We start from the raw sequence: 21183 nt of genomic DNA, 5'->3' as shown, positions 1-21183 counted from the left end.
GCAAGATGTACGCGAGAGAGGAGGCATGAAATTACCTAATCTAAAATTATATTATGAGGCAGTGGCCCTATCCGCAATTAGTGATTGGACCCATTTAACCAATGATAGAATATTGAATATCGAGGGACATGATCTGGTATATGGTTGGCATGCTTACTTGTTATTCAACAAAAAATTGGATAAGAATTTTAAAACTCATATTTTAAGAAATGCTTTATTGCGGGTCTGGAAAAAATATCAACATAAACTAAATGATGTTACCCATGTGGGCAATTCCTAGACATGCAATTGAAAATATGAATATAGAACAAAAACACGATACAACCACTTACAGACAACTTCTCACTTTAGAAAGGGGGGTTCTACAATTAAAATCTTTAGAGGTACTAAAAGAGGAGAAGGTAGTTCAAACATGGTTCCAGTATGGCCAATTACAGGCCAGGTGGAAAATAGACCAAAAAACTGGTTTTGTCAAAGTTGAGGATAATTTGTTTAAACAAATAAGAGATCAAAGCTTAATGCATATAAAGAGGATATATAATGTACTAATACAGATGGATTCGGAAATGGAATTGGTTAAAGATTGTATGATAAAGTGGGCTCAGAATATTGAAGAACCAATAATGCTGGACACGTGGGAAAGAATATGGGTAAGAAATGTGAAATTTTCACAAGCACAAAACCCGAGAGAAAATTTTTATAAGATGTTTTATAGATGGCATTTAGATCCTAAAAAGCTGGCTTCTATGTATCCGAATGTACAGCCTAAATGTTGGAGATGTGGTTCTCTTGATGCTACATATTTTCATATATGGTGGACTTGTCGAAAGGTTAAGGCATTTTGGATAAAAATGTGGTGGATCATGCAAAATATCTTTAAAAGAAGGATAAAATTCACTCCTCAGTAATTTTTACTAGGTATATGTACTGACTTTACAGCGGTAGAGACCAATTTGGTTATGCACCTAATAACGGCAGCAAGACTGTTGGTGGCGCAATACTGGAAGAAGGAAGACGTGCCTACAACTCAAGAATGGACATTGAAAGTTACAAACCTAGCCGAGATGGCTAAAATATCAGCATATCTTAAAGACCACTCAAATGAGAGATATAAATGAGACTGGAAAAAATGGATTGACTATACACAAAACAAATATGGGACTAAGAAATTCCAGATAACTTATGCTTAAGATTAGGAATAAGTTAAACTGCTTAAAGTTTGGGTAACAGCAAGAAGCTGAGTTCAACGTAGAAATCTTATTGACTTTCTTTCCTTTTTTTAAAAAAATCTCCTTTGTTTTAATATATTTTAGACTGTGTTTGTTAAAAAGCTACACCGTGTACGGGCTCTGGGAAGTCGGGGGGGGGGAAGGGAGGTGGGGTCTTAGGGGGGAGGGGGGGGGAAGTATAGTGTGTGCTAGATTTTAAAGTAACATGATTGCACTTGTATACTGTTGCTCTTTAATTCTAGTGTAAAAATAGGACAAGCTGACTATATTGATAGATAGTAGAAATACACCGAAGGGAGGAGTAGAGGGAAAGAAGAAAGAGGGGTAGAGAGGGTGGGAGAGAGGATTGGAGGGAGGGTGAGATGGAAGGGAGGGAGTTTGGGAGAGAGGAGTGATAGTGGGGGAGGGGAAGTAGGGTAGAGGGGAATGTTGGAGGGAAGAACGAAAGTTGGAGTGGGGAGAAAGAAAGGGTGTATGGTGGGTTGAAGTGGTATATTGGGTTTGTATTTTGGGGGGTATTGTTGACAAGAGGGAGGGCTGTGTTTATTGTTCAATGTTATATGGCCCCGGTTATGCACAGTATATATGTGACTGTACGAAATGAAATGAAAATAAAACATATTTACACAGAAAAAAAAAAGAATATAAATAATTGAATGTCAAAGAGATTAGCTATGAGGATTTCTAAAGTACTGATATTTCCAAAGCCTTTTTGGTTCATAATCCTGTGAGTTTGGCTTATAAAAGAAGATAAGTATTCCTCAACCAATTAGGCCCTTGCAGTGGCAATTATCTATGGTACAGAGAAAATGGAGTGTGTAGATCAGTGGTCCCCAACCTTTTTATCGCCGCGGACCAGTCAGCCTTTGATAATTTTACCGTGGCCCGCTGAGCGCGCGCAGGGGTGGGGGGGGCGAAAATGGGGGGATACAAACATACTTTTTAAATCCACCTTCCCAATTCAACACCTGAATCATATCCCACCTTCCATTTTGTATGTAGATTTTAAGGAATAAACAGCTGAATTAATCAAGGTCAAAGATAAAAAGAGCAAGGGCAAAATTAAATAAGCCAGAGGATAGCAATGTAAAAAGAATACAGTATTAAGCCCATTCACTCTATCTAAGCCCCCCCACCTCACAAGGTTGTCGTGGGGGAAATAGGGGGTGGGAGTATTAGGTATCTTCACTACCATATATAAAAGGAGATACTATCTTAAATAACAAAGTGAGTCCCCACCTCCAAAATATACTAAAAGAAAAAAGATTCCATGTGCTCAACTAATTTTTTTTTAAATCATCACTATATTATGGACTACAGACATATATATATATATATATATATATATATATATATATATATATATATATATATATATATATATATATATACATACATACATACATACATACATACATACATACATACATACATACATATACATACATACATACATACATGCATATATACATACCGTACGTATGTACGTACGTATATATATAATGTCCAAATAACAGGAAAAGCGCTTCAAGGACCAAAGTATATTCCTTTTTTGCAGCCTTAAGAGAACTCTCGTTTTTTGAGGCTCAGAACCAGGCATTCTCGTGGGCTGCAAAAAGGGTTGCAACATATGCAACATATCAGCATGTACAAAATATACAAAAGATAGAAATATATTACAGATTGGGCGGGGGGGGGGAGGTCTTGAACTGCAAAAAGTGTATATATATATTCAAGGACAGCCCACAGTGGAGGAAACCGAAGGGAACTCGGATTTATGGGTATAAAAGCACATTATCTCGTCGCCCGCACCAACTTGGTCGTGTTGACGCTACTTCCCTTTAATTTCCACGGGAGAGAGCCAAGCAAAGTCTCCGCTGATGAAACTTAACAGGAGGCGGCGTGGAAGCCCGGGGAGAGGGAGGGAGGGAGAGGGAGGCGACGAGGCAGAAACTCCTCGCGGAGAAGGGGCGTGTTGTGGCGGGGGAAGCGGCGAGAGGGGGGAGGACGCCGTCCAGCCCCGCCTGCCACGGGCGCCCTCGGCGGAGGGAAGGCCCTGCGGAGAGCCGAGAGGCGCCCGAGGCTCCCGAGACCGAAAAAAGAAAGAGAGCGGCCTCCAAGGGCTCCGCTTCCAGCGCATGGTCCGCCCCCTCCTCGCCTCGCTTCCAGGCGAGCCGACTGAGGCGAGAAAGGAGAAAGAGGCGGAGGCGTTCACTGAGGGGACGGCTGACTCGGGGAGGGGGCGGAGGTGGTGTAGTAGTGGGGGATTCTTCCTCCTCGCCTCACTTGCTCCTGTGCTTCCGCGCAGCTCCCCCCCTCCGGCGACGGCGCTGCATGAGTGAAGAGTCGGCCGTTGCATGGCCCCCGGCCACTGCGCGGCCCGGTGCCAGGTACTCCACGGCCCGGCACCGGTCCGCGGACCGGGGGTTGGGGACCACTGGTGTAGATGACCTAGAGATGTAGCTAGCATGTGAATAACAAAAAGAAAAAGAAGAGAAAATAATAATAAGAATAGGGAAACACTATATTAATGGAAAATGTCACCAATTAAGAAAACCATAAATATTATATGAAAGGGACAGATATGGATAATAGAAGTATGTGTAAAGAAACAAAATTTTTGGAGCATCACAGAGGACAGATTTGCCAATTCCTGGTCTGTAAAATCTGATTGGTGGTTGCATGTCATTTACATATAGGAAAAATCTAAATATATAATATAAAATGGAGGCATAGCATTTACAAATCCATATTGCAATTAACAGCAACACTAGGAAAAGGATGTAACGACAAATGGCTCACCACTTTTGCATTTATAGCTGTATGAGCAAATCCTTTCCATTTTCCCCATATTAGTTTGTAATAAGTATTTCCATAGTTCTGCTCTCGGAGTCCTCCTGGTGTACCTGTCAAGTGGTGCCCTTGTTTCAGAATGTTTACACTCTTTTCTCTTGTATGATGAACAAAGTACTGGAGTGCAAAGAACCGATTTAGTCCTGCAAAAGCAGACCTAAAAAAAATCATTCAGTGCTTGCATGTAAAAGAAAACATGTTTTTCTCCACCATGATAATTCAGCCAAGAGATTAAAAAAGGAAAATTGGACTTCCAAGATCACTGAATCTATATCTCTTGAAAATAATTAAAACTAAACATATAGGTTTTTTTTTAACCTGGTAGATAAAAAACAGAATGATCTGCCACAGAATACATGAATTTCCCAGTAAGTCTATACATTTTATAGAGTTAAAAAAAAAGGGTCGATTGAGAAGGCTCCATGGTAATAAACAAAAATCGCTGATTCTTTTGGTATATTTTCTACTCCAGAAACCTCATAACCTGTTAATGGTGGAACAATGAAATGGCTTCAATATTGTTTCACAAAGGTCTCCTCTCAAAGAAAAGAAGATTGTATAGAAAAATCACTTTTTTCTTAACTTTCTTAGCTTACTTGTGAAGCTAAATATTTTAAATTATATGTCACTTCTGGAACAACAGTCTATCACATTGATCAATCAGAACATCAATATCAATCAGAATCTCCTGAGATTTGGGTATTATTATATTTGTGACCATACATATTGCTTCTAATTTCCTATACGTCACTTAGATTTATACCAATGAAACAGACATAAAAGCTTATCTTTTATGTCTGTTACTTGAGAGACCGCCTACTGCCAATTACCTCCACTTGACCAATTAGATCCCACAGATTAGGCCTCCTCCGAGTTCCATCAGCCAGTCAATGTCGACTGGCAACCACGCGGAGGGGAGCCTTCTCTGTGGCAGCTCCGACCCTATGGAACGAACTCCCCGTGGAGATTCGTACCCTCACCACCCTCCAGACCTTCCGCATAGCCCTTAAAACCTGGCTGTCCCGACAGGCCTGGGGCCAAAGACTCTAACCCTCCCCGAATAGTATGAATGTTGTGCTTTTAATGATGTATTGTCTTATATGTAACTTGGTTTGTCCTCCCCTCCCCCTGAACTGTGAGCCGCCCTGAGTCCCCCCAGGGAAAAGGGCGGCATACAAATAAAGTATCTTATCTTATCTTATTTTAAATATCTCAATGCAATCAGGATATTTTGGCCATTGTAAAACATTTTGTCAGAACCTCTCCATTAGATAATTAGGAAAGAAGACCACGAGACTCCATGGGTGGAAATCAAATGTACTTTTACTAATTATAAATGATTAAAGGCATAGCGAAGCGAAGTCTGATTATTTAGGCGCGAAAGCGATTGATATATAGAATAACCCATTCCCCACCCCTTGGCATCACAGTTACAGTCCAATCATAATTCTCCCAAGTGTCAGGTGTGAGATAACTTCAAAAGGCATCACGAAGATGGAATGTCGGTGCTGTTAGTCCTGGCGGGAATCTCCTACACATGCGTAGTCCGACAGGCAGCTGAGCTCCAGAATCTTCCTCCAGCACAATTAGTAACCCCTCCCAAATACCATGCCCTCCCTCCCCATTTCATGGCAGTCGAAGCATATCGATGGAGCAATCAGTAGGTCTGTGGGGTGGAAGCTTATCTGAAGATTTTTCACTAAAAACTCCTTTCAGGTCCCAATAAACTTTTGGAATTTTTTCTTCCCCCTCAATTCTCTCCTGGCCCCTGGCGGCCAATGCAGGGCTGGAGCCAGCAGGCTCTGGGGTATCACCCTCCCCATTTGGAGCTGTGCTGGTGCGAATGCGCAGCCACCCCTCCCTCCAATTAATGCGAGGGTTCCATTTACGAAGCCAGGGGAGACCCAAAATCAAGGGTCTGTCCATTCCAGGAGTCACAATAAAAGAGATCAATTCTACGTGAGTGCCCATTTTCATCTCTAGAGGTTCAGTATAGAAATGGGCTGGGCCACCCCCTGCAATGGATCCATCGATTTGGCAAAACACAATAGGGGTTTTCAAAGTTCTTAATTTCAGGCCCAGTTTTTCCACCATTGCAGGATTAATCATGCATCTCGAACAGCCCGAGTCAAGGAGGGCAGGAAGCTGTTCTGTCACCCCATCGGGAGGTACCCTTAATTCTATTGGGATCAACATGGGGCCTTTATTTGAACTCACCCAGCGAGGCGAGGCGTCGTCATCGGAGTCATCAGAGGAGCTAGGGGTGACATCTGCTTCTTCCTCCACCTCCTTCCTGAAACTCTGGGGGGAGTTTTCAGCAGCGAAAGCAGCCTCTTTCTTCTTCTTCTCTGGGGCCTTGCTTGTCTTCCCTTCCCTCTTGGCAGGGGGCGGGGCAGTTGCAGGAAGTTTAACGCGGCAATCTGTGGCACGGTGGCCTCCCCTCCCGCAACGGAAGCATGTGAGAGGCTTGGCCTTGCCGGTGGAGCTTCCCTTTCCCTCACCCCTGATGCGGAATGGGGCCTTTTGAGCTGGGGGGGGGGTGATCTCCCTGCTTTCTCCTCTCTCGCATGTTGAAGTCTAATCAAATCGAGCTCAACGTCTGCTGCATTTTCATACCAAGCTGTAACTCGCTTGGGAAGGTGTCTGTTAACACATTGTTGGTAAATGTCCTCATTTAATCCCAATGCAAACTGATCCAGGAGCGCCTCTTCAGACCAACCCCTCATATATGATGAAAGCTGTTGAAACTCCTGAACATATTCAGCCACCGGTCTATCTCCCTGTTTGAGGGCCATAAATTTCATCTTTCCCTGTTTCTCAATTAGGGGGTCATCAAATCGTCTTTTAAATGCAGTCATAAAAGCATCAAAATTCCTCAAGAGGGGGGAATTGCTTTGGTTCAAGCTGACCATCCATTTGGCTGCCTCTTCCTCCAAAGAGAGTAAAACCATTTGCACCTTCATTTCATCTGTTTCTAAATCAGGGCCATAAATTTCCATATAATTCCAAATCTGTATAACAAAGAGACCCAATTTCTTGGAATTCCCGTCATATTTTACAGGCAAGGAGGGACTTTTGCCATTCTGCGTCTTCTGGGGGGGCCCCCCCTACTCTGGCAGCTGCCCTGGCTGGGGGGAAGGAAGCTGTTTCTGGGTTTGTTTGCTCCCATCCTCCCTCGGCCTCTTCACCCTCCCTAAATTTTTGCATAGAGTACCTTTGTTCAAACTCTTCCGTTTGTTCTCTTTCTCGGGGTTTCCGTTCGGTGAAGGTTTCTTCCCAGTCGGCTGGTTTTCCCCTCTGTTTTCTCCTAGTAACTCCAGCATCCCAACTTCCGCTGTCCTCTTTTTGCCCCACACTTAGGGACCATCGAGGGGGAACCGCAGGGTCCGCTATTCCTAGGCCAGCCATCCTCCTGGGTAATGATGGGTCTGCAGTTTCTCTTTCAGTCTCTTCTTCATCGCTCGCTCACAAAGACATTTTCCCTCGTTCCTTCTTGTAAGTACACCCCCCACGGAAAGTTGGAATCTCCTGGTGGGGTGTGAGTGAGACTTCGCTTACTGTCAGAACCTCTCCATTAGATAATTAGGAAAAAAGACCACGAGACTCCATGCGTAGAAATCAAGTGTACTTTTACTAATTATAAATGATTAAAGGCATAGCGAAAAGAAGTCTGATTATTTAGGCACGAAAGCGATTGATATATAGAATAACCCATTCCCCACCCCTTGGCATCACAGTTACAGTCCAATCATAATTCTCCCAAGTGTCAGGTGTGAGATAACTTCAAAAGGCATCACGAAGATGGAATGTCGGTGCTGTTAGTCCTGGCGGGAATCTCCTACACATGCGTAGTCCGACAGGCAGCTGAGCTCCAGAAACTTCCTCCAGCACAATTAGTAACCCCTCCCAAATACCATGCCCTCCCTCCCCGTTTCATGGCAGCCGAAGCAACAGCAAAGCAGAGGCTGACATCGGCTTTATTATGAGCTCTGGGAGAACCAGCAGAATATCAGCTGACATTGCATGCAAGATAATGACACTTTCAAATAGCCTTTTGGAGAAGGTTGGGCTGAGAGATGGTTAAAAAAACCAAGGCTTAGTAGAATCAATCTGATTATTGATCCTTTTAATCGAACATTACTGGGATTGTTAAGAGGCTTTTTTTTTTAACCAACCAAGAAAGAAAAGGTTTAAATGACCAGCCAAAGATGTCTATTTAGGACATCAAGAAACCCCTTGTTGGTTGTTGTGCACACAGTACAATTCTAAACAATATTTCTGCCTCTGCTGATATCCATTCTTTTCCTTCAACTTCAATGCCCTTTATTTTTATGAAAAACAAATAAAGGGTAGATTCTTTGCAAGAACCCCACTTTCCTTTTCCCTTCGCTAACACCTGGTTAGTGTTGATTGGCATTTCCAAGGCTACAGCTGTTTTATCTGCAGGCTGATTGGGATGAAGAGAGCAAGGGCACTATTATATTTGAAAACATTAATCTTCTAAAATTTTGGCAAATTAACTTCAAGACCATCATCACCAAGAATTTCAAACTACTCCTCTTGAAGTTCTTTCACAGAGAAAATATCAAGGATGAGTAAAGCACACTACATCATTCTCCAAAGAACTTCCATTGTCCTCATTTAAACATAGTGTTTTTCTTCCACTTAATAAAACTTCTTTAAAAATGAGCATTGGTTATAAATATGACATTCTACAGAGCTGAAGAAGCTTCTTGGATGAGAAGTCAAAAGTCTTGAAAAAAAACCCAGAAAGTCCAGTTGCCTCTTGAAAAAGCACCTAGGATGAACAAAGTACTCAGGTGCAATCAACTGATTTAGTCCTGCAAAAGCAGACCTAAAACAATCATTCAGTTCTTCCATGTAAAAGAAAACATTTTTTTCTCTACCATGATAATTCAGCCAAGAGTTTAAAGAAGAAAATGTCACTGAATCAATATATTTTGAAAAGAATTAAAACTAAACATATAGGGTTTTTTTTACCTGGTAGATAAAAAATAGAATGATCTGTCACAGATTACATGAATTTCCCAGTAAGTCTATACATCTTATGGACAAAAAACAAAACAAAACAACATTTGATTGGGAAGGCTCCATGGTAATAAACAAAAATCGCTGGTTCTTTTAGTATATTTTTTACTCCTGAAACCTCATAACCTGTTAATGGCAGAACAATGAAATGGCTTCAATATTGTTTCACAAGGGACTCTTCCAGAAGAAAAGAAGATTGTATAGAAAAATCACTTTTTTCTTAACTTTCTTAGCTTACTTGTGAAGCTAAATATTTTAAATCATATGTCACTTCTGGAACAACAGGCTGTCACATTGATCAATCAGAACATCAATATCAATCAGAACCTCCTGAGATTTGGGTATTATTTCTATTTGTGACCATACATATTGCTTCTAATATCCTATATGTCACTTAGATTTATACCAATTAAACAGACATAAAAGCTTATCTTTTACCTTAAATATCTCAATACAACCTTAGGATATTTTGGCCATTATTGTAGAACATTTTTAAAAGACAATTTTGGTATTCTGCTTACTTTTTACAAAATTATTAGCAGACATATAAAATGTATGATGTCTTTATTGTGACATGCCAAAACTATGATAAATAAAGGTTTATTATAAAATGTAAATGCATCAGCTTTTAAACAATTACTGAACCTTTGGACTTTCCATGTCATCTTTCATTTACAATCAGAATTGGACCCAAAATTTGAGTTGTTGAGTGAAGCAATTGTTTTTTTTAAAGATTTTTTTTATTTTTTGTTATGCAGACAAAAATAACACACACAAAAATCATCTTTCGTTACATATTGTAGAAGTGTGTCAATTGGTTACAAATAACTTTTGTGCATCTCTTCCACAGTCATTACTTATAGTTGATATCACATTGTATATTTTAAATCAAAAATCTTTATATATCTTACTATCAACATCCCACAATTCTCATTTGACTATAATTGTTTTAATGTCCTTTTGCATGAAATAATCCAAAATTAAAAACACAATCATATAATGACATTTCATTAATTATTTATAATACCATCCAATAACATTACACTTTTATAGCATATTCTAAGTAAGAATTAATTATGTTTGATAAGATTTCTAATCCTCTTTTCCAAGTCGCTGTTTACTAATTGTATCCCAATTCCTTTTATTGAGCCAGTACATACATACACACACATACATACATACATACATACATACATACATATATTGTTAAATATATCCCTTGTCATTTCATTGTTATTATTGTAATTGTTATTAATAGAAATTCATTCGCTAATTATATCAGGTTTACTCTCATCAAACCAACATATGTATGAACCTTGTTATCATTATCAATTATTTATTTAACCTATCACTCTAAAAATTACTAAATTACTAATCACTAATCATATTGTAGAAGTGTGTCGATTGGTTACAAATAACTTTCATGCATCTCTTCTACACACATTACTTATAATTCAAATCACATTATATATTTTAAATAAAAAAACTTTATATATCTTATTATCAACATACCACACTTATCATTTGACTGTGGTTGCTTTAACATCCTTTTGCATGAAATAGTCCAAAATTAAAAACACAACCCCATAGTAGCATTTCATTAATTATTTCTAATATCATCCAATTACATTACCCCTTTATAGCATGTTTTAAGTAAAAATTAATTATGTTTTTAATCCTCCTTTCCAAATCACTGTTTACAATTTATATCCCAATTCTTTTTATTAAACCAGTACATATATATTGTTAACTATATCCCTTGTCATTTCATTATTATTGTCATAATTATTATTTATTAACAGAAATTAATTTGCTAATTATATCAAATTTCCTCTCATCAAACCAACACATGTATGTACCTTATTATCCTTATCAGTTATTTATTTAACATAGCACTCTAGAGATTACTAAATTACTAATCATTAATTACTAAAATTAACTATTTTTTATTATAAACTTTCATATATCAGCCTGTATCTTCCAGTAATAATACAGTCTTTGTCATTTGTGGAATTGATCTATTTCTTTCCTTAATAAAATTTTTGTGGACTTCTCTCCGCACCTTGTTGCTTGTAGCATCACTTAAGTAATCTCGATGCTCTCCATCTGCTATTTTAATCAGCTTCTCTTTGGTTGTCAATCGTGCTTCTGAGAAGTTTTCTCTCCTTAAATCCATCATTTTTTCTCTTTTTTCTTCTTCCATGCCTTGAAATCCGGGATAGAGTTCCTGTCAATCTAATTCCCTTTTCCATACTCCCCTTTTCCCACTTTCAATCACGTTCACTCCACTGGTAAAGTAATCAGTTGTCTTGTCTTTGTAATCATTTTCCCCTTCAATTTTTGGGACTCTGACCCCATCATTTTTTGCTGTTATAAACTCTATTTTTTCCATCTTCTTCTCGATTCTATCTGTTATTCTAATAAATTTTGAATTCCGGCCAGGATATTTTGCAAAGTTAATGTTTCTTTTCAATATTGTGCCATTTTGGCAAGTTGATAGATACTGCCACTCTGGCTTTCAAGGCTTCTTATATTAAATTAGCTTAAACGCAAATTCATTTATGATCTTCACAAAGGAAGGTTCTGTTTCTTTTTCTCTCCCACTGCAAGTAAGACTCTCAAAGTGCACCTGTATAAACAATTCATGCCCTTGCTTCTTATCACGTTCTATAAACAAGTTGCAAAGCCTCGAGATGCAAAGTCAGTGAGATTAAAAGGAAAAGGGAAAGTGCATTGTTTCAAAAACTCAAGCCTCCAGCCTCTAAGTGGCAGTTGCTTCCCACGCTCTAATGTTATTTCAAACTTAAAAGAAACAAAAGTTTTTAAATGGAATTAATAGCAAGAAATAAAAGTCCTTGTTGAAATAAAAAAGACTTTAATCCATAGAATAAAAAATAAAAATAAAAAATAGAAGAACAAAAACTAATCCGTTCTCTTTAAAAAGAAAAAGAAAATTGTGAGCACTTCAATCCACAAAGTAGAATTACAAAGACAAAGAAACACACTATCCAAAGCAATCCAATATAGGTTAATTTCACCGCTTGTTTTCTTCTGCTTTCGAATTTAATTTAACTTTTTTTAAAAAATTGGGCAATCTTTTTCAAAACAGTAAAGTTTCCTCACCAGATGGACACACTTTTTCTTTCTGCTTCCCTTCCATTCTGGAGCTGTCCCAAATTCATCAGCCTGGGGCTGGACTTTTTGCCACTGGCTTGAACCACTTCTCTTGGATCGATCAGGGACTTTGCAGTGTCCTTGAAATCAGCAAGACGTATTCTTCCTGTTCACCATCTCTACAGGATGGTTTAGGTCCAATTGGACCATCCAGCAGCAAAAGTATCAGCAGCAGTCTCGGGGCATCAAGACCGCATGTCCTTATCATTGCGATATTGGCTCTTCCGAGTGAAGCAATTGTTAAGCAAACATGTCACCACTTTGCTCAATCACAATAATCCTAACTCTCCTAGTTTTGATCATTAAGTGAGTAAAGAAATTCTGAGCCTCCTCGGAATAACGGGATGTGGAGAGAACACAGGCTACACCCAGGCATACTGGGCTTGGTCCTTATTCCACAGAGGAGAACACTGGTGTGTACTATTGTTTCCCAAGATTTGAGATCCATTCTATATCCCTCTTTCTCCTCTCAGGAACATTCATATTTGCTTTTTGATGTTTTTGTACCACTAAACATGAAAATTATACATCTTTATTTTTCTAATGTTATTTTTAAGAATATAATTATCCCAACATTTATGTGTCTAATATTTCTGGTAGTCTATGGTTATATATAAAGTTTGTCTTTTTAATTTTAAAAAATATGCCTGAAATTACTATGTTGACCAAAGGATTAAGTCAATTCCTTCTTCATCCAGTTTTTCAACCACAGAAATAAGGGAGTTTCTTGACTAGTTGCTGAAGCATTTTTACAAAAATGAATTATACATAAATTGACACTTTACATCCTGTTTTCCATTCAAATTCTATTAGATTCAGTTGCAGCCCCAAGATGGACATGATTGCTGGTTGACCAGAAGAATGACGCCAAGAGTGATAGTAAGTTCCTCATCCCTTCCTAAAGAATGAATTAAGACATACTTACTCTGCACTATTTTTCAATACCACTTAGCTGCCAGTTCCAAAAATTTCTTTGGCTTGTTCCATTTTTTGCTCTCGATAGCATTTGACAGATTGTCAATTATTTTCCATAAAAAAATATTGCATTGTATAGATTCATTAGAAAAAATGCAAATGGATAATATAAAATTATCATACTATCAAAGTTAAGGAATATACAATAAAGCCTGCACATCCTTCCAAAACGTAAGTTGACCAGATGGTAAATTCATTTCCTAAGGTATAATATATATTTTCCTCAGTCATGTTTAAAATCAGACTATATCAATAGAAATCCATTCAGAAATAAAATATTTCTTCCTGGAAAAGAAAAATAAAGATACAAGCAGGCTTTATTATGAGCTCTGGGAGAACCAGCAGAATATCAGCTTACATTGTATACAAGATAATGACACTTTCAAATAGCCTTTTGGAGAAGGTTGGGCTGAGAGATGGTTAAAAAAACCAAGGCTTAGTTCAATCAATCAGATTATTGATCCTTTTAATCAAACATTACTGGGATTGTTAAGAGGCCTTTTCTTAACCAACCAAGAAAGAAAAGGTTTAAATAAGCAGCCAAAGATGTCTATTTAGGAGGGATTCTTGATTTTAGAAACAATTTGTTGGTTATTGTGCACACAGGACAATTCTGGACAATATTTCTTCCTCTGCTGATATCCATTCTTTTCCTTCAGCTTCAATGCCCTTTATTTTTATGAAAGATAAATCAAGTGCAACAACCCCACTTTCCTTTTTCCTCTGCTAGAACGTGTTCAGTATTGATTGGCATCTCCAAGTCTACAGCTGTTTCATCTGCAGGCTTATTGGGATGAAGAGAGCAAGGGCACTAGTTCTATTTGAAAACATTAATCTTCTAAAATTTTGGCAAATTAACTTTAAGACCATCATCACCAAGGATTTCAAAATGCTCTTCTTGAAGTTCTTTCTCAGAGAAAATATTCATACCACATCATTCTCCAAAGAACTTCCATTGTACTCCTTTTAACATAGCAAGTGTTTTACTTCCACTTAATAAAACTCCTTTAAAAATGAGCATTGGTTATAAACATGACATTCTACAGAGCTGAAGAAGCTTCTTGGATGAGAAGTGAAAAGTCTTGAAAGAAAAACCAGAAAGTCCAGTTGCCCCTTGAAAAAGCACCTTTCTGACTTGATATTCTTCACCTTATATTTCATAAGAAATATAAAGAAGAGAGGGAGGACAAATGTGAATGGAATCATCCAGGCTCAAATGCCCAACCAGACACATAAGTGTGGAAATGGCACCATTTCTTTAACAGTCATAAAATCCTGGAATAATCTTTAGTTTTCTGCAAAATGATTCTACAGCACTTCATCTGATGCCCTAAGTCACTTAGAAGTATTGCTGAAAATGGGCAATTCAACTGAATTTCCTTCAAAACAAGCATGCAAGTTATATATTAAAAACCTTTCATCAGCCAACATTTCTGCAATAAAATTATTACTCTCAATTCAGTATCAAAACATTAATGGAGAAGTCCCAAGCTTATTAACAATCAGAACATTATTGATTAAAAGTAGAAAAATAGAAAGCCCCCTCCAATCCTTTTCATTCAATAAAAGAAGATGAATTTCACCTCTTTCAAACAGCTTGCTTGGAAAATCAGTTTTACTCTGATGTAGTAACTTTTTAAATGAACAAATGTTATGTTCTCCTCCTTCAGAGGGTGGAGTGAGAACAAACTCAATTGAAATAAATCATGACCTAGAATTAAGCATCCTTTTAGCCAATGCCAACTAACATTGATCTTTAACTGAAGAACAAGCAGCTTAAGAAATGAGAATTAAGTCTTCTCTAACTGTTCTCATGGTTCCTGTGTTTAATCAGCCTCAGGTGTCTCCTGGTTTGATATCCTGCTGAGACTGACATTCCACTTGGTTCAGCCGAGACAGATTGATTGGAGCCTTTCCTATTTCTCCTCCATATGTCATTGTTCAAATTGGCAAATTGCTACTAAGTGGAACTCTGAAGCTGCACCAATTCCTTTACACAGCAGCCAAGTTGAATAATCTATCAGGAAGCATAAAAATGGCAACAGAGGCAAGATAGAATTCTGCTATTGCAAAGTTGGATGGAGAATACCTTAATGTGCACTGAGTTCCTTTTGAGTGTTTTCCCAACATATTCAGTGACTGGATAGGGGATTGGTTAGAATGCTGCCATTTATGCAGGTGACTTTAAGGCCTCATTAAAAGTTTGAATATGCCCCCTTCTGAAGTGTAATATGTTATAAGTCACAGATCTATGGTTTGTTCTAGTCACATTTCGATGATTCATACCCATTACAAAACTGGATTTCCCTTTAGAAGGATATGACAGAGAGAGAAAAAGAGAAAAATACATTCACAGATAACTCTAAACTTCCTTAGCTGCGATCTACAACTTAGCCATATTCATAGTCCTATAATCTGTCATAAGTGGTCATAGGCAATCTCAAAACATAGCTTATCATCGAACTTCCAAAGTTTTCCTTGGAAGTTTCACATCTACCTTATAAAGAGCACAGTTTAGACCATATTGGCCCAAGTGATATGAAAAGTGACTCTATCTGCTCCTATGACAATTTCCCAGGAATAACACAGTTCCATTAACCCTTGTTCCTCTGTTGGGGCAAAAGGGCAAATGAGAAGAAAAGGAGATGGCTAATGAAACACCTTCAGAAAGTTTCAGGTGGGTCCAATGTGTACCAAACCAATCACACAGCTCCAGGAGGAAAATACAAGGAGATCCAGCTAATTCTAGCAGGAATAAACACTTATTCTGCAAGGACCGAACCAAAACTTGAGAGCTCCAGAGCATGTTAAACTCCTGTAGCAACTTATAATGAATAAGGCAATATCTTCACTGATTCAGAGTTTGTAGCCTTATTACAGCAATGAGTAATGTATGGAGTTAGGTTACAGAAAAGAAGAAGTGTTGAATTTCAAAGTTTAGCGACTGTGGTGTAGAGAACAAATGTCCTGACATTTCTATGGGAACTGACTGCCATTTTCAGAAGTTGAAAATGACTATTGTTGGTATCTACACAGGCAAGTTGGTCTGCTCAGGTCAATCTAACTTAGTTGCCTGTGATCACTTACCCAACACTGCCCAAGGTAGTGGGTGTTAAAACCAACATGGGTTACATAACATTGAAAAAGGAATATATGTAACTTGTCCCTGATTTCTTAGTAAATGTTTAGGTGTGGCCTTTCTATTCCTTTGATCTTTTTTCTGATAGTCTTTATTTAAAGATTATTTATTTCGTTGGATGAAATATTCAGGTGATCTTCTTGAAGCCAGAGAACAAAAGTTATGCTGTAAGTAAACCAATAATTACACTACCATCTAGATTCCTCAGATTGGGTTCTACAAAAATTTTCTAGATGTCAGTACATACTTTTACATTTTGTATAATGCTGTGGTGGGGTACTGCATGTTCCAAATACCGACCATATTTTTCGACACACTGGCATATCAGACCTCCAAGATTTTGAAGAGGTAAATTTAAAAAAGGTTTTCGCCCTCCCTGTTCCACAGGAGCAATCTGTAGGCCTCTCAGATCCTCTGCATGCCCCCTTTTTTGTGAAAAAGATACATACAGAGAATTTGAGAAGGAGTTTCTGAGAGCCAGGGAAGGCAAAAATTTGACATGTGTGTGTGGGGGGGGGGGGTTGGGACCAAAAATGGGAGCATGCAGAGTGTGAAAGGCTACAGAGTGTTCCTGGGGGCTGGGGAGGGCAATAAATGAGCAGAAAATGGCCCATTTTCTGCAAAATGGGCACGTTTTTGGGGAAAAGGGACCGTTTTGGAGAAAAAAGGGGGGGCATGCAGATAGTGTGGGAAGCCTGTAGAGTTCTCCTGAGGGCTGGGGAGAGCCAAAAATGAGCAAAAACCCCTGAGGGGTTTGGGAGGGGAAAAGCAGCCCCATTCATATGAAAAATAGGTCCTTTTTTGCTCATTTTTGCCCTTACGACCCCACAGGAGCACTTTGCAGATCCATTTTTGAAAAAAATGGAATATGTGAGGGTGGGATTTCGGGAGGCCAAAAATGTTGTATTCAGTGTATAAGACACACCCATATTTTCACCCACTTTTTGTGGGGGAAAAGGTGCATCTTCTACTTTTAAAAACGCTGTAGTTATTAATCTCCAGGCTTATGCTATATCCATAGATATATCTGATAATTCTACTTTTCCAATCAAATCCTACCATTACCTTTCTATCTGGAGTATAAATGGCCAAATAAGTATATTAACTTGGTTTCTCCAGCTTTTTCACAGTTATTCTAATTCAGGGATGTTAAACTCAATTTCATTGAGGGCCTCATCAGGGTTGTCTTTGACCTCGGAGGAATGGGGGTAGGCTGTAGCCGGGGGGGGGGGGAGAACATGCCAGTCTGACATCATTCGAGTTGGGGATGCCTGTGGTGTCCCAAGTGCTTTGCCAGAGAAAACAGGGTTCTGAGCTCTGTTTTCGGCTGTGACGGCCTCCTGCCAACAAAAATGGAGCTTGTGGGGGACCCCATGCAGCTCTCCCAAGCTCTGCTTTTGTTGCAGAAGCACCTCAATCTTTTCAACTAGTCACTTCAACAAGTGTAACGTGACAAGGATTATTGAAACATAATTCTTAAGAGTGTGGAATGATCACGTAATGCTTTGATATTTTCAAATTAAATTTAATTTGATGTTGGGGATTTAAACACATTGAAATAAACCTATATTCTTTCCCATCACAATCTTCCCTCTTCATTTATTTTAATAAAGTGCCTCAGGCAACAGAAAGCTACACCTACACATATATTATCTAAACATACATATGTATTTTCTACACAGATGATTGTTGTTATATCACTGTTTTTCTTTGTTACATGTCTCAAAGCGTTGCTTAAGAGCATGAAATATGCTTCCTGGGATTTCCTGGTGTTTGTCCCGTAAAGCCTCTATTGCCCTTTGAGTCTGTTGGAGAGATGGAATGGCATGGGGTGGCGTGAGATGCGGAAAAGAAAGAAAAAAGGTGATATAATTAGATTTATGTTTCGGGAATTACACTAAATACTAAATTATATTGAGTGTTCTATGGAACAGACCAAATATTTAAACATACTGTAAATGTAAAATTCCAACTTATGGCAAAGATATTTGTTTATATTTCTATTGATGCCATCAGATAAATCACATTTTTCCTTTGGGTTCAATCATATGATACAATGTAGAACTATTTCTCTGCCTACATTCAATAGTATAATTAAAAAAACCAAAATAGAACCTGGATGCCTTTTATTTAATTTGCTCCTTACTTGTTGAGTAAACCACAATTGTCTGGATTCAGCATTTAATTGAATATGTGATTCTCAATTTAGATGTCACAAAATCTGGTTTTTCAGAATGTGCATATCCCAAAGGAATTTGATGACTTTATAGGCTATGTGACTCTCTAAATATCACAGCTGAGTTTTCCTCTTGCATTCCGTGTTGAGCCCATTTTTTCTCTAAGGAAAAGATGCTCCATTCTATTGATCACAGAAATAAAGAGGCAGGACATATAGAAAGGTGCTCTAAGGGATATATAATGCTATAAATGTTACTGAGTTGAATCTCTTTGTCATTCAACAATCTGGATCCTCGTATCATTAATGTGATGATATTTACCAGCATTACAAACTAAACAGGAGATACATGGAAGTCAAATGCATTATTATACTGAAATCATCTGATTATATGAAAATTCTGATCTTGACATGGTTGCAGGTATTGAAAAGAAGTTAGTATGCAATTGGGGTACTTCTGAACTACAGCATCTGCTGGAACAGGAGATTGAAGCTGTGCCCTAAACAGTCTTCAATAGATCTGAAAGCTATACCTATTCTTGGACTAGGTCTTCAGACAGTGACTCCCGCCTTTGTCATTTCTCAAAATCATGGACGTGCAGTCAGGGGAGGCAGGGGAGGCAGGGCGTCACCACTGTCATCATGAAAAGAAAAAAAAATTAAAAGAAAAAAGGCTGAGGTAGTTGCTGCCAGAGTCACAGTGGATGACTCTGCTTAGTGCTTAACTGCAGGAGGAGGTGAGAGAACCACGTGCCTCCTTTAGTCTATCTTTATGATCACTTGAGCAGAGTTAAGCAAGGGTTAAAAGGCAAAAAATTCCTTATGTAAAGGAGGCATGTGGTTCTCTTGCCTCCTCCTGCAGAGGGCACTTTTTAGAGGCTTTTTTTAAACAGTTAAGCAGAGTCATCCACATGATGACTCTTGCAGCAACTAGCCCAGCCTGGCTTCAGCAGCTCTTGCCTTTTTCTTTTTACATTTTCACATTTTCATCATGGCAGACAAGAGCAGAGTTGAAATCCTCTGTGACACAGCTGGAAAAGTTATGTGGGTCGGAGGGAGGGGGGAGGAATTAAAAATTATTGTAATTTGTAAGTAATTTTTTATTGTAAGTAATTTGTGTGTGTCTGTGTGTATGTTTGTTTCTTTACTTCACTCAAACAAACTCTCTCTCAATTTGTGACAGAGTTTGTTTGAGAAGAGAGGAAAGGGGGGCAGCTTGTTTGAGAAGAGAGGGGCAGCCCGCCAGCAGAGGCAGGTCTTTTACCCGCCTCTGCTGGCGGGCTGGCACTTTCTTTCGTTTGCCAGCTCCTCGCACCCGTGTCCAGCCTGCTGGAGCTCGCCGCGCCGAGGGAGGAATGGGCTGTGTGGGCTGGCTGGCTGGGGAGGGTGGAATTATGGCTGCTCAGGTGGCTCCTGTTGCTGCCGCCAGCAGTTTGGGTGTCCCAGTTCTGGTTCAGCCCGGGGCTGTGGATTGATGCGGCGGGACAGCTGCAGCAGCCATAGACCGGGATGAAGGTCATTGAGCGGGATGCATTGGGGCTTCGGGGGCGGCTTTCAGAAAGCCACGCCGGGGCTTCGGGGGGCTTTCAGAAAGTGGACCCAGAAAACGCTATTTGGATAAATTTTGTAAGGCTTTGAGATTAAAAGCAAATAATTTTCAATCGGGCCAAAAAAGATGATTGCAATCCAAGATAACACTCTGCTGCCCTGTTCGCCATTCCCAAGACCCAAGGGGAAGGGTTGGGGGGAAGCAAGCACAACCGAGCATAACCTCCGACCTGCCGGACCAAGCAGGCTCCTGGCGCTCCCTTTTACCTGTGCAGAGAGAGGCTCAGGCTGTCAGGAAAAGCGCCGCAGCAGCACCCAGTCTGGAGAGGAGTGCTCGCCTCATGACACCACATGGGAGAAGTTCTGGCAGATGGGAGGAGTGAGCTGTAGGGGTGTGTGGGGCTTACAAGGCCATCCAGAGAGGTGAGCTTCCCAGAGGCTGGTCTCCCGCACCCCAGGCCCTCCCCTCCAGCGGGCGATGGCGCTGAGCTCTTTGCCACCAGCGACTCTCGGCGCTGCTGGAAGAAAGAGACAGGCATGGAGTTTGTCTGCCCCCCTCCTGACTCCACCTTGCCCAGTCACACCCTCTTGCCCGGCGGAGGGCTTGCCCAGTGAAGATGTCTGGAGCGTCGGTGCCAGCAGGCAGGCAGGCGGGGCGCAGAGGGAGGGAAGCGCCATTGCAGGTAGCTCGAGGCAGTGCACCTTGTCATAAGCGGCTCTCCAGCCACCTGGAAGGAAACAGCGAGTCGATGGATGGCCTGTTGCACCCCGCGAGCAAAGGGGCCTCTGGGAGCCGCAAGACTGCTTTGTTTCTGGTGGGTAGTTCTAAGCGAGGCGGCAAGAGCATGCCAAAATCAGTGCCCTGTCAACCCCTCAGTTGCCCCCCCCCTCTCGAGCACACGTCTGTTTTTTTTTTACATAAAAGCATAATGGAAAGCTGCCCCCGAAGTTCCGATGCATCCCACTCTATGGCTGTCGTCCCACTCTATGGCGGATGCAGCAGCCATAGAGCGGGATGCTTCGGGGACAGCTGCCGCTGG

The 21183-nt window shown here is 39.9% G+C and overlaps 1 protein-coding gene across 1 annotated transcript in view; it reads right to left on the bottom strand.

Annotated features, from left to right (window-relative positions):
• Positions 1–18116: 18116 nt before the first annotated feature.
• Positions 18117–21183, bottom strand: part of LOC116512463 (transmembrane protein 68-like) — a 20846-nt gene continuing 17779 nt past the window's right edge. Inside the window, exon 6 of the mRNA XM_032222949.1 lies at positions 18117–18224. Within this exon, the coding sequence (XP_032078840.1) occupies positions 18117–18224 (108 nt within the window). The remainder of the gene's footprint in view (positions 18225–21183) is intronic.

Source organism: Thamnophis elegans, chromosome 8, assembly GCF_009769535.1.
Source record: "Thamnophis elegans isolate rThaEle1 chromosome 8, rThaEle1.pri, whole genome shotgun sequence".
In the NCBI taxonomy this organism is placed as follows: Eukaryota; Metazoa; Chordata; class Lepidosauria; order Squamata; family Colubridae; genus Thamnophis; species Thamnophis elegans.
Note: the sequence above shows the minus strand (reverse complement) of the source record. Positions and strands in the feature narration are given on the sequence as shown.